The sequence below is a fragment of the Lipotes vexillifer genome, unplaced genomic scaffold (genome assembly GCF_000442215.2).
Source record: "Lipotes vexillifer unplaced genomic scaffold, Lipotes_vexillifer_v1.1 scaffold192, whole genome shotgun sequence".
NCBI classification, from domain to species: Eukaryota; Metazoa; Chordata; class Mammalia; order Artiodactyla; family Lipotidae; genus Lipotes; species Lipotes vexillifer.
In genome coordinates, this window is record NW_006780202.1 from 873,856 (window position 1) to 891,146 (window position 17,291).

At 39.6% G+C, this 17,291-nt stretch overlaps 1 protein-coding gene across 2 annotated transcripts in view; it reads left to right on the forward strand.

The window, feature by feature from the left end:
* Positions 1-6,737: 6,737 nt before the first annotated feature.
* HBP1 (HMG-box transcription factor 1) overlaps positions 6,738-17,291 on the forward strand; it is a 30,800-nt gene continuing 20,246 nt past the window's right edge. Inside the window, exons 1-2 of one of the 2 annotated variants that reach the window (XM_007453339.1) lie at positions 6,738-6,798; positions 15,842-16,025. In XM_007453339.1, the coding sequence (XP_007453401.1) occupies positions 6,784-6,798; positions 15,842-16,025 (199 nt within the window). In that variant the 5' untranslated portion in view covers positions 6,738-6,783. Of the gene's footprint in view, positions 6,956-15,841; positions 16,026-17,291 lie in introns of both variants that reach the window. The other variant, XM_007453340.1, reaches the window with a different exon arrangement.

A 17,291-nucleotide genomic window follows, 5' to 3' on the forward strand; every position in this document is an offset into this window, starting at 1 on the left:
GCACCGGTATGGGTGGCACCCGTGGCTACTGGCTTGAGGGCAGGCAACATCCTTTGTTTACTGAAATGGTAGGTAATGTTTTTTTGTCCACACTCATATTCTCTTAATGATGTTTGTGCCTAGTATATAGAGAAATGTGTATAAAGGAAAACTATTTGACCAACAGATCTGGGTCTTCCTGTCCCTTTTTTATGCTCTAAGTTTGTAAATTTAAAGGTGCCTAGGAAATCCTGAAGAAGCATGTAACTTTTATGTAAGGGAAGATGTGATGGTGGATGATACGGAGGTAATTGTCTCCACCTTAAAAATGAAAGGCCACCTGTTTAGGTGTTGTTCCCAGATTCTGATTTAACCACAGCTGGGTCTTGCCGTTTTCCAAAAAGATTAAAACGTCACTGCAAAATGTAATACGTGAAATGTTCTGTTAGTACCAATTATAACTGAGTCTTTAAAGTAGATGCATTTATTACTCTAAATTGTGCAACAAGCAGGACCTGTGGGGTACACAACAAAAGCCTTTCCTGTCCCGTTTCTTGTTGTAGGAAAAGGCTTCAGCCTCCTAGACTTTCCCCGAGTTCTAGAGGGCAGATTCAATGTTACTAATTAGGGAAGGGAGGGAATGGGAAGAAAGAAAAAGTAAAGAAACAACAGTGCAGAGAAGGGGCAGGGTCGTGGTTCCTCTTGAAGAGATACACATAACATGGTACATCTCTGAGTTGTTCTACAGGAACTAAGGTCCCCAAGCAGGTGGAGGATGGTAACTTCAGGCTGAGCTCAAGATTCCTGAAGCCCCGCCCCATTACCTCACCACCAACCAATCAGAAGAAAGTCACACCCTGTGCCCTCACCTCAAATTTTGCCTTTAAAAACTCTTCCCTGAAACCCAGCGGGGAGTTTGGTTTTTTTTTTTTTAATTTAACACGAGCCCCTCATTCTCTTTGCTTGGCCTGCAGTAAACCTTTTTCTGCTCCAAACTCCGATATGTTTGGCCTCAAGGTGCATCAGGCACTTGGCTTTGGTCACAATTGGAAAAACAAAATGGCCTTTTTTCCTAGGTGCAAGCAGAAGGTTAAGAGTGAGCTGGAAATGGTCTCTGAAAGGACAAAAGCAGCCTTGACGCTTGACTGTAACAACCCAGAAGTGAAACCCTCTATGTTTTCTATTTCACATAAAAAAATCTTACAAAGTAGAACCCTTGAGTGAGTTTATGAGCAGGAAATATGCCCAGGCAAAATCTTGGATAGAGTTGCTTCTAACTGCTGATTTTCCATCTCTGCCTTAAAACCTACCACAGTCCCTGCTGAGGAACAAGAGAGGGAGCCGTGTATCACTAGAACTGCACTGCATCTTTTAGGCTGAAAGCTGACATTTAATACAAGTGGAAGTGTCTTCACAAAATGACTGTATTCTTGAAATGTATGTGAATGACATTTTTTAAAGCCAAATAATATCTTAATTATCTTAGGAGAGGTGTTCCCTGTAAAGACATCTTTGGCAAATCTTTTAATTGCCCTTTAAAGCTGAACTGAAATTTTATCTTCCATATTTTTATTACTATAGCACACATTTTGATATGCTATGTAACTTGAAGGAGTTGGCGTGTATTAATGAGACAAATACTGTCTGCCTTTGTGTGATTGGCACCAGTGAGGGAATCAAAATGAGTTATAAGATAGTGCTTATACGCATAAGAAGATGAGATCTGTTCTCAAAAAATAGTGATGAATCTACACAGCAAGTGACACATAAAGCACATGGAAGCTTTTTAACGGGGTCAACATTCAAAACAACATATAACCTACAGCATAACATATGATACACTATATACTAATAAGAAAATTCATGCTGCTTATTTTCTCCTTTTATTCACCTGTTCAGCAGACATAAGTATGTGTGTCTGTTGGAGGGGGATATGGACCAGACAGAAAGATGCATAAGAAATATGGAAGGAAGAAATAATGTGAATTTGGGGGGAGCTAAATGTAAGCAAAAATGTTAAGTGTAGCACATTTAAATATATATTACTCCTATGATCTTAATTGCTTTTTGTCAGAGTTGTCTCTAAAATGAGCTACATCTTACTGGCAACTAAAAGAAAATATCAATACATAGAGAAAGGCCTAGGATACTAAACAGACATAAAAGAAAATGTGTGGAAGTTTGTGTTAAACAGTTCAGATACAGGAATGATCTATTCTAGAAAATTTGCAATGAAAGACCTGAGAACTGTCCTTTAAGCAGATGAAAACCGTTACATTTCTGCTTCTTGATTTTATAAAGTGGAAGTGGGATTAAATAGAATTGTTGCAGGACTTCCCTGGCGGTCCAGTGGTTAAGACTTCGCCTTCCAATGCAGGGAGTGCGGGTTCAATCCCTGGTTGGGGAGCTAAGATCCCACATACGTCTTGGCCAATAAACCAAAACATTAAAAAAAAAAATATATATATATATATATATATATATATATATATATAAAATGTGTTTTATATGCAAATCCTTTTAGGACTTTAAAAGGTCCACATCAAAAAAAATTTTTTTTAAATAGAATTGTTGCCTTCTCTAATACATTTTCAGTAATACTAAATTGCACAACTTACAAAAACTTTTTGAAGGCTGAGGACACCCACGTTTATTTCTCTAGACTTGGCTGTTGTAAACGCCAGACAAATACGTTCAGCTGCTTAAAGGAACTGTGTACACAAATTTCCTGCCTGCACAGGGAGCTCATCATCTGAACTTGACCCCATCCTTTCCCCTTCTCCCAGTGCCCATCTCTGTTTTTTCCAGCATTCCCTATCTCTGTCAACAGCATTGACAATAGCACTGACACACCACAGGTATCCCAGCAAACCCTACCTATCTCAGAAACCCAACAATTCTTCCTTTTAAATTTTTTATTGCGGTAACATTGGTTTATAACATTATATGTTTCATATGTACAACATATTTCTACTTCGGAATACACTACAGCGTGCTCACCACCAAAAATTTAGTTTCCATCTGTCACCATACAGTTAATCTGCTTAACCCATTTTTCCCTCCCCCCACTGCGCCCCTTTCCGTCTAGTAACCACTACTCTGTTCTCTGTATCTGTGTGTTCCAAAAATCCTTGATTCTTCCTCCTAATGGTGATTGCGTTATGTCACCCACATATCAACCACTGAAGAAAGGTCTTGCTTTATGGTCATGTGAGGAAAATCTAAACTTTTAATTGCATCAAAAATTACAAACACAAGAGACATATTTCTCAGTCCTGAAATGGCCCTCATCATTTAATTCCCAGGCAATTCCTTACAATTTGAGTTTACCTGAGTACTTTGAACTAAGATAATTATAAAATTAGCTCATTTTATAAAGTATACTAAGATATATGGAAGGATATTTGTATAAGAGTTTAAATAATCTGCCAAGAAAGATACTACCTGAAAAGTTTGGGCACTTAACTATTTTAGTCCGTCTATGTGCTCCATTTTCTAATTTGAGTACTTGATTTGAAAGATTTCATTACCTTTTAACATTTTGAAGAGCGATTTTTTTGAGGGGCGTGGAGTGCGGGGGAGTGGAAAGCGCGGAGACCTAATCACTGCGCCACCAGGGAGTTCCCCCAACAGCAATATTTTAAATATTTAAGCAGTGCCATGTGCTTTATCTCCTACCTTTCTTAGTCCAGCACAGTAGTCATTGGTGTACCAAATGTGGTGGAATCCAGGGAAATATATTGTTTAATTTCACCCCTAAATAGGATTTATCTAGTTTTTTTTTTAACTAACAAACTAGAACTTGATGTTTCTTTATAAAGACAGAAGTATTTTACAAACTGCTGAAAAGACATTTGGATGTTAGTAGACAACTTCTTGACCTATCTGGGCATAGTTTATGTGTAATATGTGTGTGTGTAAATCATATCTGTCTAACCAAAAGTAGGTGCTATTTAAAGAAACTGATTTTTTAATGTCAGTTTTATCATGGAAGTATCTTATGAACAGATGTTCTTTTATATATATATAAAGATTTTATATCCATTATATAAAATATAAACCTCATTTTATATTTTATTATATATAAATGATAAAAAATTCTTTATATCTGTTTTAGTTTAAGAGTAGAATTTACATATGTAAAGATTTCTAAAGAGATCTTACTGGTTTTGTACTTTGATCTTTGTTCTGGCTTAGGAGTCGGCTGGTTTTGTTAGCCATCCAAGAATGAATGATGATGTTCCTGTTAAATATACATAAGGTACTAATCTAGGCAGTTAGTTTCCCAGGAGAGTCAGAAGACAGGACTAATTGTCCACTTAGAGGTATAGAGATTCTAACACTGATATTTAATCAGTTGTGACTGAACTATGAGAATTTTACTCTTCTATTTAATGACTTGGACAAAAACGAGAGTATGTGAAAATATTTTATATCTTTGTATCATCAACTAGCACAGTGGTCAACCAATAGTAGGCACTGAATAAATATTTTTGAATGAATGGATGGAAAAACCTTTACAGGGCTATTAAAAGATAATTTCTAATAATGTACAATAGCTTGATCTGTAGGTGAAGTTATTCTTGCCATCTTCTGTAGGTGAAGTTATTCTTCGCATCATCCCATTTATTCCACAAATAAAAATATCTCCACTAAGGCTTTTAGTAAACGCTTTCAATTAAAAAACCTTTTAAAATAAGTTAAGGTTCAGCCAAAAGTAGATCTCATGGTTTATACAGTGAAGGGGAGAAAGGAGTGGCACCAGCTCTTGAGAGTTCATTTTTGGGGGAGGGAAAGCTTTTTAGTTTCCTGGAGGGAGTTACTCATAAATAGCTCAGATTTTAGTTTTCAGTGATCAGGTGAATTCCATGGATTTTTCTTTCTGTCAAGAAATTAAACACTGGAGTTCATATTTTCAATTTTTCAATTCTGGGGCACAATGACCCTCCACTGTTAAAAAAAAAAAAAAGGAAGAAAATAAAAATACACAGAATAGCAGGGCCACATTCGAGTCCTGGGGTCACTCCATTAATCTCTGAATGATAGTAAATACAAATCTTGTCCTTTTTACCCAGGGAAAAATTTAGGCATTTTATTGGTCCTCTGAATTACAAAAAAAGTTTGATTACTATTTGTGAATACAGAAAGTGAATCTTTGATCACATGGTAGGGAGGACTATTCCATAATTTCCATTTAAGGATTTGTACAGGGAACTCCTAAGAGAATTTGGAAACTTGTTGCAATATGGGAAAGTTATTTTGGATTTCCAGATTTGTTATGTGGGTTTCAGATAGATTTTAAAATTCAGGAAATGTAGGGGGTTTAAAGGAATAACCAGCTAGGATTTAAGGCTCCTTTCCAAAAGTTTGACTTTATAGATTTCTCACTAATGTGTTTCCTGCTCTTAATTTTAAGCATACATATAGTGATCTAAAGATAAAAACCTAAAGCATAGCTTAAATGGTTAAACACTAAAGGTTCAAAGGAAAAAAGGTGAATAATGCCTTTGTAATGGGAATGGTAAAAACATCAATTATAGACTAGGGACTGGACAGCCTTATTTAAAGTGAAGGTAACTATAAAGCCAGAGAAGCCATCCTCCTCGGGTGAGTCAGAGCATTAGTAACCTGAGGAACTCCTAGTGAAAACGAAGTGGGAAGACATTCTTTCATCAATGGGAAGACCTCTGGAGAGGAAAACTGGTTAACAAAAACTCACCAGAGAAATTCAGATAACAATTCACAAATTAAATCAGTTTAAGTCACACATTATACCCCTCTGATTGCCTTAAACAACGAGCAAGCTGGTCAATATGGAAAACATCGCTTTGACTTCCTTTAATTCCAAAGTCAATAGTAATCGCCCCTCGCCCCTCCCGTCCCGAGCTTTGTAAATTCTCCAGACCCCGAGCTTCTCTCTCACAGTTCATCCCCAAGCCTCTCGGTGCCTGGCACGTAGCCGGCATTCAAAAAATCTCGAGTGAACTGAACAGAGTTGGCAGAGAAATCTCAAGCTGCTGTCCCGGGAGGGGCGAGGCCAGGCTCAGGATAAAAGAATGCTAAGTCTTCCCACTGGAGCCCAGCACCACCTTTATTATCCCCACTATGCCTGGGGCTGTGATTTGTGGGTGACTGGGTCCCCCAAGAGGCAGCGCTGCTTCCGCTTGTGCAGTCATCTCCTTCCCCTCGCACTAAAACAATACCTTGGCCTCCTGCCAAACTTTGAGCAGCGAGCGACTCTGGCTGTTTATGGCCCGGAATGGGTGCTGCGAGAGGTTTGGGGAGGCTCTCAAGTGCTAGCAGAGGAAGAGAAGAGGCCAAAGCTCTAAAACACTCACTTCCTCCGCCCCCTCCCTTTTGTCCCAGACACCAAAACAAACGAGCTGATACACGTGTCCCTATGACTCTTGTTTACTATCAAGCCTGCACTGTGCACGCGCTTCTGGGATATGTAGTCCAATCGGTTCCTCCGACGTGCACTTCCCAAGAGGAACGCAGCTTGGCCGAGACTATGAACCCACAATCCATTTCGCGGGCAAAGTTTGGCTCGGGTCCCGGCAGTCTCGGCAGCAATCCAATCCGAAGCGCTCACCCTAGTGATTGACACGCCATCTTCTCCACTAAACACAACACAAAAGTCAATACAAGCCCGCCCCCCGAGACGGACCATGGTATCACCCAATGGGAAAGGGGAAGGATCGAATGGCAGTTCCACAGACCAATAAGAGGGCGAAGGAGCTGGGCGGAGGCTCAACCTCCGGGGGTTTGAGGGGAGGGGGAAGACGAAGCTTGAAAGACTTGGTAATGGCGACGGGTTTGGTAAGTAGGAAAGTTTCGGTTGAGGACTAAGAGTGGCGGCGGGAGCATTAACGTGCGCCGGGGAAGCCGGCGTCAGTCGGAGAGGGGTACACGAGTTGCTGGTGGTGTTGTCGCGGCCAGGGCGGCCCCCGCCGGGGCTGCCCGCACTCCGCGACGGGTTTGTTGTCTTTCTGTTCGGGAAGGGGTGGGGGTGGGGAAGGGAGGGGCAGGATCCCGAGGGTATCGGGCGGCTGGGCGAGCTCGGGTCGGCGCTCCTCTTCCTCACGGCGGGGGCAGTGACCCGTCCGATATATGCCCAAGGCGAACCCACCGGACCGGCGCTTCCCGCAGGCTCACCTGGGCTTCGCGGCGGCGCGGCCCGTGGGGGTCTCGGGGCGGGGGCTGGGAGGCGTAGGCGAGGACTGTGCTCAGGACAGGGTGGCGCGGTGGGTGGCCGAGCCGGGTGCGGAGATGGGGCGGGCCTGGGCGGGGGAAGGGGACCGACGCGGCGCCGGGGCTGACCCGGAAAGTTTGACTTCAACTCCTCGCGAGTGGGCGGAGGGTCGGAGGTTGGCCCGGGGTGGGCGGCCGGCCGCGGGTGGGGGACTGCAGTGAGGCGCCGCCTCTCTAGGGGCCGAGAGGGGCTCGGGCAGAGCTGGGAAGCTCGCGGAGCCGCTGGGCCCTGGGGCTCATTGTTACGCAGTTCGAATGAATGGGCTCCTTGGCGCCTGCGCGGTGGGGCTGAGCTGAGGGGAAAAACAAGCCTGGAGTCCAGGCTGCGGTCACATGATGGGGGGAGGGGAGGGGAACGCGATGAATGGCGAAAGAGGGTGGGGGATGGACTTGGCGTGAACCGGGAGGCACTGACTCTGTGTGACCGAGAGCGAGGCTTGGCAGCCGATTTCAGTCTCCGCCTCCCAACCTATACTGCTGCCCCAGGCAGATTAAAACAAAACAAATAATCCAGGCGAAATCTACAGTCGGGGCCCGGTTTTTGTAGCTTCTTATAACGCTACACGCTGTCTAGGGGATTACACTTTCCGCGGTGCGTTCTACACCATCTAGAGTTCATTCTTTAGGAGTTTTCAGCAAGAATCTTTTGTAAAAGGAGCTGTGGCTGCAGGGAGATACTCAAAGACTCTTTAGTTCTGGGAGCCAGTGATGCTAAGAAGGGAGGAGGGTAAAAGGGAGTTGTGTATATACTAGAAAGTGTTGGAGTCCTACCAACAATTTAGACTAAGTGCTTTAGATTTATTTCCCTCTAACTAGCAATAACAGGTGATTTCCAACAGTGGTTTTTAAATTAAAGTTACCTTTTGAGAATTAAAATAATTTTAACATTTGTAAATACTTTTCTGTTGTTTATTGATAATGGTCTACATTTGTGATGTACTTCTAGTTCTTTCCGTCTTTGCTTTTTGTTACTGTTTTTGATATTTTCTGCTTTAGCTTGCTTAGGGTCAGCTGTTGAGTTTCCATGGTTAAACTACTTAGTTCTTGCTGAGCAGGTAATTGTTGACAAAGTTTTAAAGAAATTTGAATTATATTCAAAATAATTAAATACACATTAAGTTTTTGAGCTACTTTATACTTTTGAGGAAGCCGTTTAGCCACTTTATAGCAAAGTACTTTAAAACAATAGTTTTTGTTTATTCTAACTTGACTAATGTATTATAGGATGAAATTTTGATTTCACTTTCTAGTTTCCATTTTATTTAGTTTCATAAGCCCCATTACCTTTTTCAGCCTGGAAAACTCATCTCCCTTGTTCACTTCTCAAACTTCTACTGCGTATGTTATTTTAAAAGTTACCTTCTCCCAGAATTTCCCAAGATTTCCCATGTTTCACAGTGCTTGCTTCTCAGACTTCAAACATGGTACTGTCGCTTTAAGAGTTGTCTCCTCCACTGTATTTTAATTTCTTTGGACGTTTTCCTCACTATCCAAATGCTCCGTGATGAAGGCTAACGGGCTTTATGAATGAATAAACTGCTAGACCTTGAAGGCCCTTGAGGGAGAATTGCTAGCTGGTCTGCTGTATTTCTGTTTGAAATGAAAATATTAGTACTTATTTTGCCATAAATTATGATGTTAGTACCATGTTAATGAGACAATACCAGGTATTTTACATGTATTATCTTTTGAGTATAAAGGCGAACATTTATCTAGAATGAAAATAAATCACAACAAATTAATTTTTTTAAGCTGACAAATACCTTTGTATATCATGAAATTGAGGAAAAGTGATATTCTTTATTAACAATGATATTCTTGTATATTCTTGTTTATGCCTGACCCATCAGTAATAGTCATATATACCTTCATATTTTGATCTGCATTTACTTTGGTATTTCATATCATAGTTTACACTGTCATTTTCTATAGACAAAACAGAAAAATAATTTTCTTCTATAATATAGTCGATTGAATTTTTAGAAGTTATTGGTAGTAGTTTAGAAAAGCTTCTTCCACAAGTTGTTATACGTAATGTGAAATTTTTTACGGTTACAATCAAGTTTGGGAAAATAAATTTCTTTCGTGTATGAATTCTTTCATATATGATTTCAAGGTTTTTTCATACAGTGACTCATCTTAAGTACTATGTGAATTGACAGTACTCTTTTTAACAGGTTTGTGGATAGCTTGTAGTGGTGTATTAGGGGTTTGCTGTTATCTTCATCAATTTCAGTATTTTGTGTCAAGTCAGCACAAAATTAATAAGAGCTTACATAGATGTATTTGGCACTGGGCGACTGATTGGTAGGAGAATGCTTTGGAACCAGGTAAGGGTGTGTGATGTAGTGTCTTATATACTTCCAATAACTATGAAAGGTAGACAGGTGCTGGTCCCATTTAGAAAGAAGAAAACTGAGGCATGGAAATTAAACTGTTCAGAGTCATATAGATGGTAAGTGATATTCTACGGTAATATATTTTATGGAAAGAATACCACCCACTGTTGGGGTGTGGATTTTTTTTTTTTTTTTTACCTCAGCACTGTGGCAAACTAGAGTTGTAGAAACATTTCTCTGGAATCTTTTGTTTGAAGTTTCATTGAAAATATTCTAAAAGAACTACATTAAGGCTTCAGCTGCTTTTGATGTAGAAAGTTATGTTTAATATAGTTTGTTATGGAGGCTTATTTTAGCTTGGAATTATGTAATCCATTTTAAATACCACTTCAATTCCTCATGTTAGAGTTATAAAGTAATTGCAAATTACTGTCTCTTCGCCTTCTCCCCGCAAACAGTTTGAGCTTGATATAGAAGTTCTTCAGGATTAGGGGAGGGCATGTAGAAGATCCTTGCCTTGGTGTCCATAATGAGGATGGAAAGATAAGGAGTCAGGGAGGAATTGGCACTTGAACGTAGTTGAAATTAGATGTCTAACTTATGTTGGTCTGTCCCTTTTGTCCTTTTTCTGTTTCTTTTTTTTTTTTTTGAAGAGAAAATGGTCCCATTCAGTCATTAGAGCCCTGTTTTTCTCATCCAGAATATTATTATTATATATATATTTTTTCTTGGCTGTGCTGCATGGCATGTGGGATCTTAGTTCCCTGACCCAGGGATCAAACCCGTGTCCCCTGCAGTGGGAGCGCAGAATCTTAACCACTGGACCTCCAGGGAAGTCCTTCCTCATCCAGAGTAATACTTTGTTCAGAGCTGTTTTGAAGTTTATACAAAATTAAATGAAGTATGTGGAAATGCTTGGCACATAGTAGATAGGCATTTAGTAAAACCTAATTTCCTTCTTTTTCATTCAGTGAGACTTGGCTATTTTTAGGCATCTCTTCCTCTCCTCTTCCTAAGATTTTGTGGATATTTGCTTCTGAAAGTTTGCAAAACAAATGCAGTAGGGCCTTCTCATCCCCACCCAATAAAATAAAAATTTGTAATATTGAACATGACATTTCAAAGTACAACTGCTGGAGAATTTTACTCTTCCTTTTTGAGAATTCACAGATCTAGTGAAGAGTTGACCTGTACAGAGTTAACTGAACACAAGATGAGCTATGTCCAATCCTGTGATACCAAAGTGGTATACAAAAGCATGAATGAACAATAGCGTTAGCTCTACTAGGAGAAATTTGAAAGAGGAGCTTGTTTATCATAATGAATATCTAATTGGTATATGTGGGGAGTTATTTTTGAGTACGGACTCTTCTGGTGTTCCTTTACGGTATCAGAGGCCTTGTTTCCCCCCAATACTATAGTTTGACAGAAAACTGAGAGACAAAAAGCTTACATTTGTGTATGGGGTTGAATTTTGGTTTCATGTATTTTATTTAATTCTCACAATAGCCCTGTGAGATAAGTAGAGGCACCTTGAGATTAAGCGACCTGCCCCAGGTTACCTGGCTAGCAGGTGAACTTCAAGTCTGTTGACTTGAAGTCTAGGCTCCTGTTTACTGTACAGGAGGTTTACAGAAGGAAAACCTCCACTATCTCAAGACCAGACTTTTGATAGTCTTGAGCAATGAGAGGTGGAAACACATAGAACTCAAGTTCAACAAATATTTATTTGTTACTTGCTTTGTTACTTGCTTTGAAACTAAAATGTTTTTTTCCACCTTCATTTAAAGAGTATTGTGATGGGATGTTGGTAGCTTACTAAGAGTGCTGAAGAAATGCTAGAAGTTGCAAGGAGATATGAGTGCAGAGTGAATGGTGACTGGGCACCCTGGACCTGCTGAGGCGGAGAGCGAACCTATCTGGGAAGAATGAGAAAACCAAAGGGCTCTGCAGAGGGAGGGGGAGGACACCACAAACTAACTGCAGCTCTGCTTCCTACCCATAAGGAGAGCTCTGAGGACAGGTATACATGAATAGCGCAACTCTGAATTTCATAATAAAGGGGAAAAGTGAGAAATTTTTCAAGTTTAAGATTGCAACTTGGGCTGACTTAGGCCGCTCACATGTGTATATGAGGCATGTACAGATGTTGATACGGAGTTTGAGTCACTAAGTCAGGATGATGAATTGTGTTCTCCATACTTAAGATGTTGAAAAGTTTTCTATGGGAAGGGTTAAAATCTGCCATCTAAGCTTAATATTGATTGTTCCAAGAACTTACACAGAATAACTAGTTCCTCTCATGTTTGGGGCATTACTAAACAAGGAGTCTGCACTGATACTACCAATTACCGTTTCTTTCATGAGGACTTCCTGGCCACCACGGCAGGGCATGTGGGATCTTCCTGTCGATGGGCCCCCTGCAGTGGAAGCTCAGAGTCTTAACCACTGGACCACCAGGGAAGTCCCTCATGAGAACTCTCAAAGGAGGCTGGGAGCGAGTGGCATAGACAGAAATTGGGAATGTGAATATACTCTACTCTTAATACACTCTCCCTTAAATATTTGTTATAGATGTTCCTGCATACTCATACTGTGTTTCAGTATGGTTTTTTAAATAGACTCAAAAAAATGTTTAAAGTGTGGTTCTGATCATGTTAGACCTCTGTTCAAAAGTATGCAGTGGTTCCCATTGTCTGCCAGTTGCTAATAATACTGGCCAGTCTACATTGAGAGTTTGCTCTGTTAGGCACTATTGTAAGATTTTGACATTTATGAGTTCACTGAGTTTTTACAACAACCTATACAGATGCTTTAATTATTTACATTTTACAAACAAGTCATAAAGATTTTAAATAAATTGTCCAGGGCACATAGCTGGCAAGTAGCAAATATAATATGAACTCAGTCTAATTTCAAAGTCCTACTTATCCTTGTCTACAAAAAACAAACCAACTAACCAGTTTTCCTAAATTAGGATTGAAGATTCTGATCCCAGTCTACCTTTCCAGCCTTAGTATTGATGGATGACCAGGAGACACACAGGCCATCCTGCCTTCTGGCTTCTATGTTCTTCTGATTTCATCCAGTACTTTGCTTAACTGTGTGAGTTTGCTCATGTGAGTTTCTCTCATTGGGAGCCTCCCGTCCTTCCTTTTTACCCATTCATAGCCAAGCCCTGACTTTGTAGAACTATGGTCATTTGCTTATATCTTTCCACTAAAGTGAGGATTCCTTGAGATTCATTATCAGCTGTTCATCGATGCACCTAGTATAGTGCCTTGTACATAATATGTATTAAATAAATGAACATATATACACACACACATATATTTACATAAAAAGGAATGTGGCAGTCATTTTTAGCCTGCTGGTTCTCACAACACACCAGGGGTTCTTTTGAAGGAAAACAAGTAAAAACCAGTGCACCAGGGTTGTACCCCCGACCAAATAAACCACATGCTTCGGAAGGAATGTGGGGCCTGGGCATCATTGGTTTGAAGCAGACATGGTTCTGTGTGCCACCAGGGTCGAGAATCTCAGATCAAGCTAAGTTTGCTTGGCTTTTGCAACGAGAAGGTGGAGGCTCAGAATCAGGATTTGGGTACTTATGCTTGAGAAGTCGATTTGTGTTACCACATCTCTTGTAGCCACCAATTTTGTAGGAAATTATTTGTTATACCCTAGCAGATTTGCTGTAACTATATCATAAGACTGTGATTAATCACTACATAATAGCTTGTACCTGCTGGAAAAGTGTTCATTAGTTGGGAATGCTTCAAACATCTTTTAGATAAACTGTTATTTGCTTAAAGTAGTGGTATGATCTGTGACTTTTTATTGAGATGTGTTGGATAACTTGTCAGATTTCCCAGGGAGAATATTACCGAAGCTGAATAGCCAGTTGTCTGGTCTCCTGTTGTTAACTGTTTTCAATAACTGTCCTGTTTAGAACATGAAGTGCCCATAGTATGCATAATATTGCCCTACGTCAGTCTAGGGATAAAAAACTTTTTTTAAAAGTCATTTTACATTTTTTTTTTAACTCACTTTGTTTCATTTCATCCTCACAACTGCTCTAGGAAGAAAAGAGCAGGAGTCATTAGCCCTGTTTTCAGATGGAGATATTGAAGCTCAAGTCACTTTAGTTCATAGATTTAGTAAGTGATTAAGCTGGTATCAAACCTGTTTCCTTCCACCTACCCCAGTGCCCTTTTCACTACTCCATACTACATCTCACAGTCGGTATTGTGTAAGGCTCTAAGTGCCCAAGAAATGGGTAATATTTGAGGAGTACAGGCAGAAAGCATCTGAAATAAAATATTAGAAATAAAGTAAGGCAGTGGTCAGTTTGGCTGTATGTGTCAAAAGCCTTAAGAAGATGTTTAATTGCCATCCGACTACTAATCTGTCTCTGGGAATCTAAAGAAATAACCAGATATAAGCAAATACTTAAAAAAAAAAGAATGTAAATTCACTGTTACTTAGAAGATTGGAAAAACTGGGAACATGTTTAGCAGTAGGAGGGATAAATTTTGATACATCCTGATGATGTATATTATTTAACTATTTAAAATATATCTTTGAAAAAATTAATGACATAGGAAAATGCTTATGAACTTATATTAAGGAAAAGGTCTCAACTATTAATATATATAATATGAAGTATGAAGAAAAATAAATGATTTTATTTAGGTAAAACGTAGGTCTGTGCATGAAAAAGAGATTGGATTGTAAGCTAATACATCAAAATGTCACAGTATCTAACTCGGGTTGGTGGGATTAGAAATAATTATTATAGGGGCTCCCCCGGTGGCACAGTGGTTAAGAATCTACCTGCCAATGCAGGGGACACGGGTTTGAGCCCTGGTCTGGGAAGATCCCACATACCACAGAGCAGCTAAGTCCGTGAGCCACAACTACCGAAGCCTGCGTGCCTAGAGCCCGTGCTCTGCAGCAAGAGAAGCCACTGCAATGAGAAGCCCGCTCGCCGCAACTAGAGAAAGCCCACGCTCAGCAACGAAGACCCAACGCAGCCATAAATAAATAAATAATAAATTTTTTTTAAAGAGAGATAATTATTATATTCCTTTTTTTTTTTTAGAAAAGCTTTTTTCATTTTTTTCCATAGTGGTCATATATTTTATAGTCAGGATAACATTTCATGATTTAAAAGTTCATTGGAAAAGCCTTCATAGAAAAAAATCTGTCAGTGTTTGCTGGTGATTATGACATGGCTTAGAAAGCTCTGGTATAAATGTCTTTTCACTGCATTTTTTGATCAGCCTGGGCTAGGGTACCTGACTTTTACGGTACTTTTTTTTTTTTTTTTTTGGTCACACCACGGGATCTTAGTTTCCTGACCAGGGATCAAACTCGGGCCTCGGCTAACCCCGGTAGTAGTTAGCGCCATATCCAAACCACTGGACTGCCAGGGAGTTCCCGACTTTTGGTGACTTTTAAGAGCAGTATATTCTGTATTATTTTGAGGGAAAAAAACTATATGTTAGAATTTTTTGTGTATTTCATATTAACTCATTAGAACTTCTTAAAAATGAGATTTGGAGTAGAGCCTGAGAAATCAGGAAATCTTGCTGCTTCTGTCACCCATGTTAAATAACAAATTTGATCATCATCCAAAGGCAAGAGTGGTAAAAGGTATAACCACATTTTATATTATTAATCTTTGTAAAAATTGTAGCCTATTCAGAAGGTCAGGTATCTTTTTAGTATGGTTAGGTCCCAAATTCTCATTAAGAAAACATTTTTTTTTTTATAAGAAGTATAGTATATGGCCATTTTAAGAAACTCTTTTCTGTTTTATTTTTTTGTCTGTTTTTTTTTGTTTGTTTGTTTTTTGGCCCTGCCACGCGGCTTGAGGAATTTTAGTTCCCTGGCCAGGGATCGAACCCGCGACCGCTGCAGTGGAAGCCCGGAGTCTTAACCACTGGACTGCCGGGGAAGTCCCAAGAAACTTAAAAATATTCGTTAGAGACTGTAATTTTAAGTTTGTTAAACTTGTTCACTTTCAGAAGATGAGAAAACAAAATAATGAACACAGTAGATAAATACTAGAGAAATTAAAATAGAATCTTCCAAAAAATGTGCAAAATAGAATAGACCTTCAGTCATCCATGTCTAAAGGTTTTGAGGGGGATACAGATAGCAATGTGTGATTAAAGATACAACATTGTGATGTCTCTGATTGATTTTATACTTAGATTATTTCCAAATCACATGACTTGACATTTTTTTCTTATATTATTTTTAAGTCGGAGCACCATAACATGGTGTGGGAAGTGAAGACAAATCAGGTGCCTAATGCAGTACAGAAACTCCTGCTAGTAATGGACAAGAGAGCTTCAGGAATGAATGACTCATTGGAGTTGCTGCAGTGTAATGAAAATTTGCCATCCTCACCTGGATACAACTCTTGTGATGAGCACATGGAGCTTGGTAAACAAAATGAAGTTCTTAGGAATCTCACTGAGATTCAGATTAATTTTCATGTTTAGCTAGCTTTTCCACCTACCTTGAACTAATAAAAAGTATGTCAAGTTTTTGTACATTAGAAGTTTTCAGTGTTCTCTTATTATTGCTTGTGAAGTATTACTTAAAACCAAGCTAACTTGGGGCTGTTTATGGTTATCATAGAGACTCATTTACAAATTTTCAAACTAAACTGCCTTTGTGGATAAAGATGAGCCTTTGAACACCTTATGAAAACCTTGCTGTGTGGCTTTCCAAAGATGTTACTTTTGAAATATCCATGTGAGCTCAGCAAATTATGCTGGCCACTATTCACACCTGGTTTGTTGGTATGATGGGGAAATTACAGTGGACCCTTGAAATTTGAGGATCTGACATTTGTGATTATCACTACTGCTGAGCTACTCCAAAGATACGTGATCTGTAGAAGTGTGTAGGTTTGTTGAGATATGACTGAGTCGTATTGCTTTGAGCTCGCTGTTGGAGGCAGTGAACAGGTGAAGAGTGATCTTGGCTTGCTGCCAACTTTTCATCTTGGCTTTCTTCCCATTTAATATGCATTTTTCTCTGATGTTCCCAAAAACCTGAGATGTGAGTGTCCTCATTTTATAAATGATGAAGTAGAGGAGGTTATATGCTGGAGTCTTCTTTGGGAATTTGGAGATCTTAAAGGTCTTGGGACATAACCTGTTTGAATGCTAAGAGATTGCTGGGCCTGAATATTCATTGAGGAGTGGTTACTATTGAGCAAGAAGCCCCAGTTCAATCAGGTAGTTGATTCCTCCATTGTCACATTTTAGGTTTCAGGAGGAAGTCAGGAACCTAGGGCTCAGGGGGTCAAAAACTTGTACCACCCCTCATGACTTCAGTTTAAAAGTAGTTTCCGTAACTTGAAAGACAGAAATGAACCCTTTATAGTAAATAAAGATAGTCAAAGAACAGTGTTGGCAGTGAGGGAAGGGAAATGGCTCCACCACCATGAGAATTACAGAGTGGAATTGTCTTAAGTTGGTGTGATATTTTATCTGCTCTGTGAAGAGGGGGATACCTTCTAGTCACTTTTATGAATAGGTGTCATGAATCAGTACTTGTAAGACATTTCTGTTTTAGTGAGCTATTCTGGGATATTCCCCTGAATAGGAATTAGGAGTATGTACTTTTATAGTGACAGTTTAGGAGAACTCTCAAGACTGGAAGAGTTTTTTGACATATATTGAAGAGACCCAGTGGATC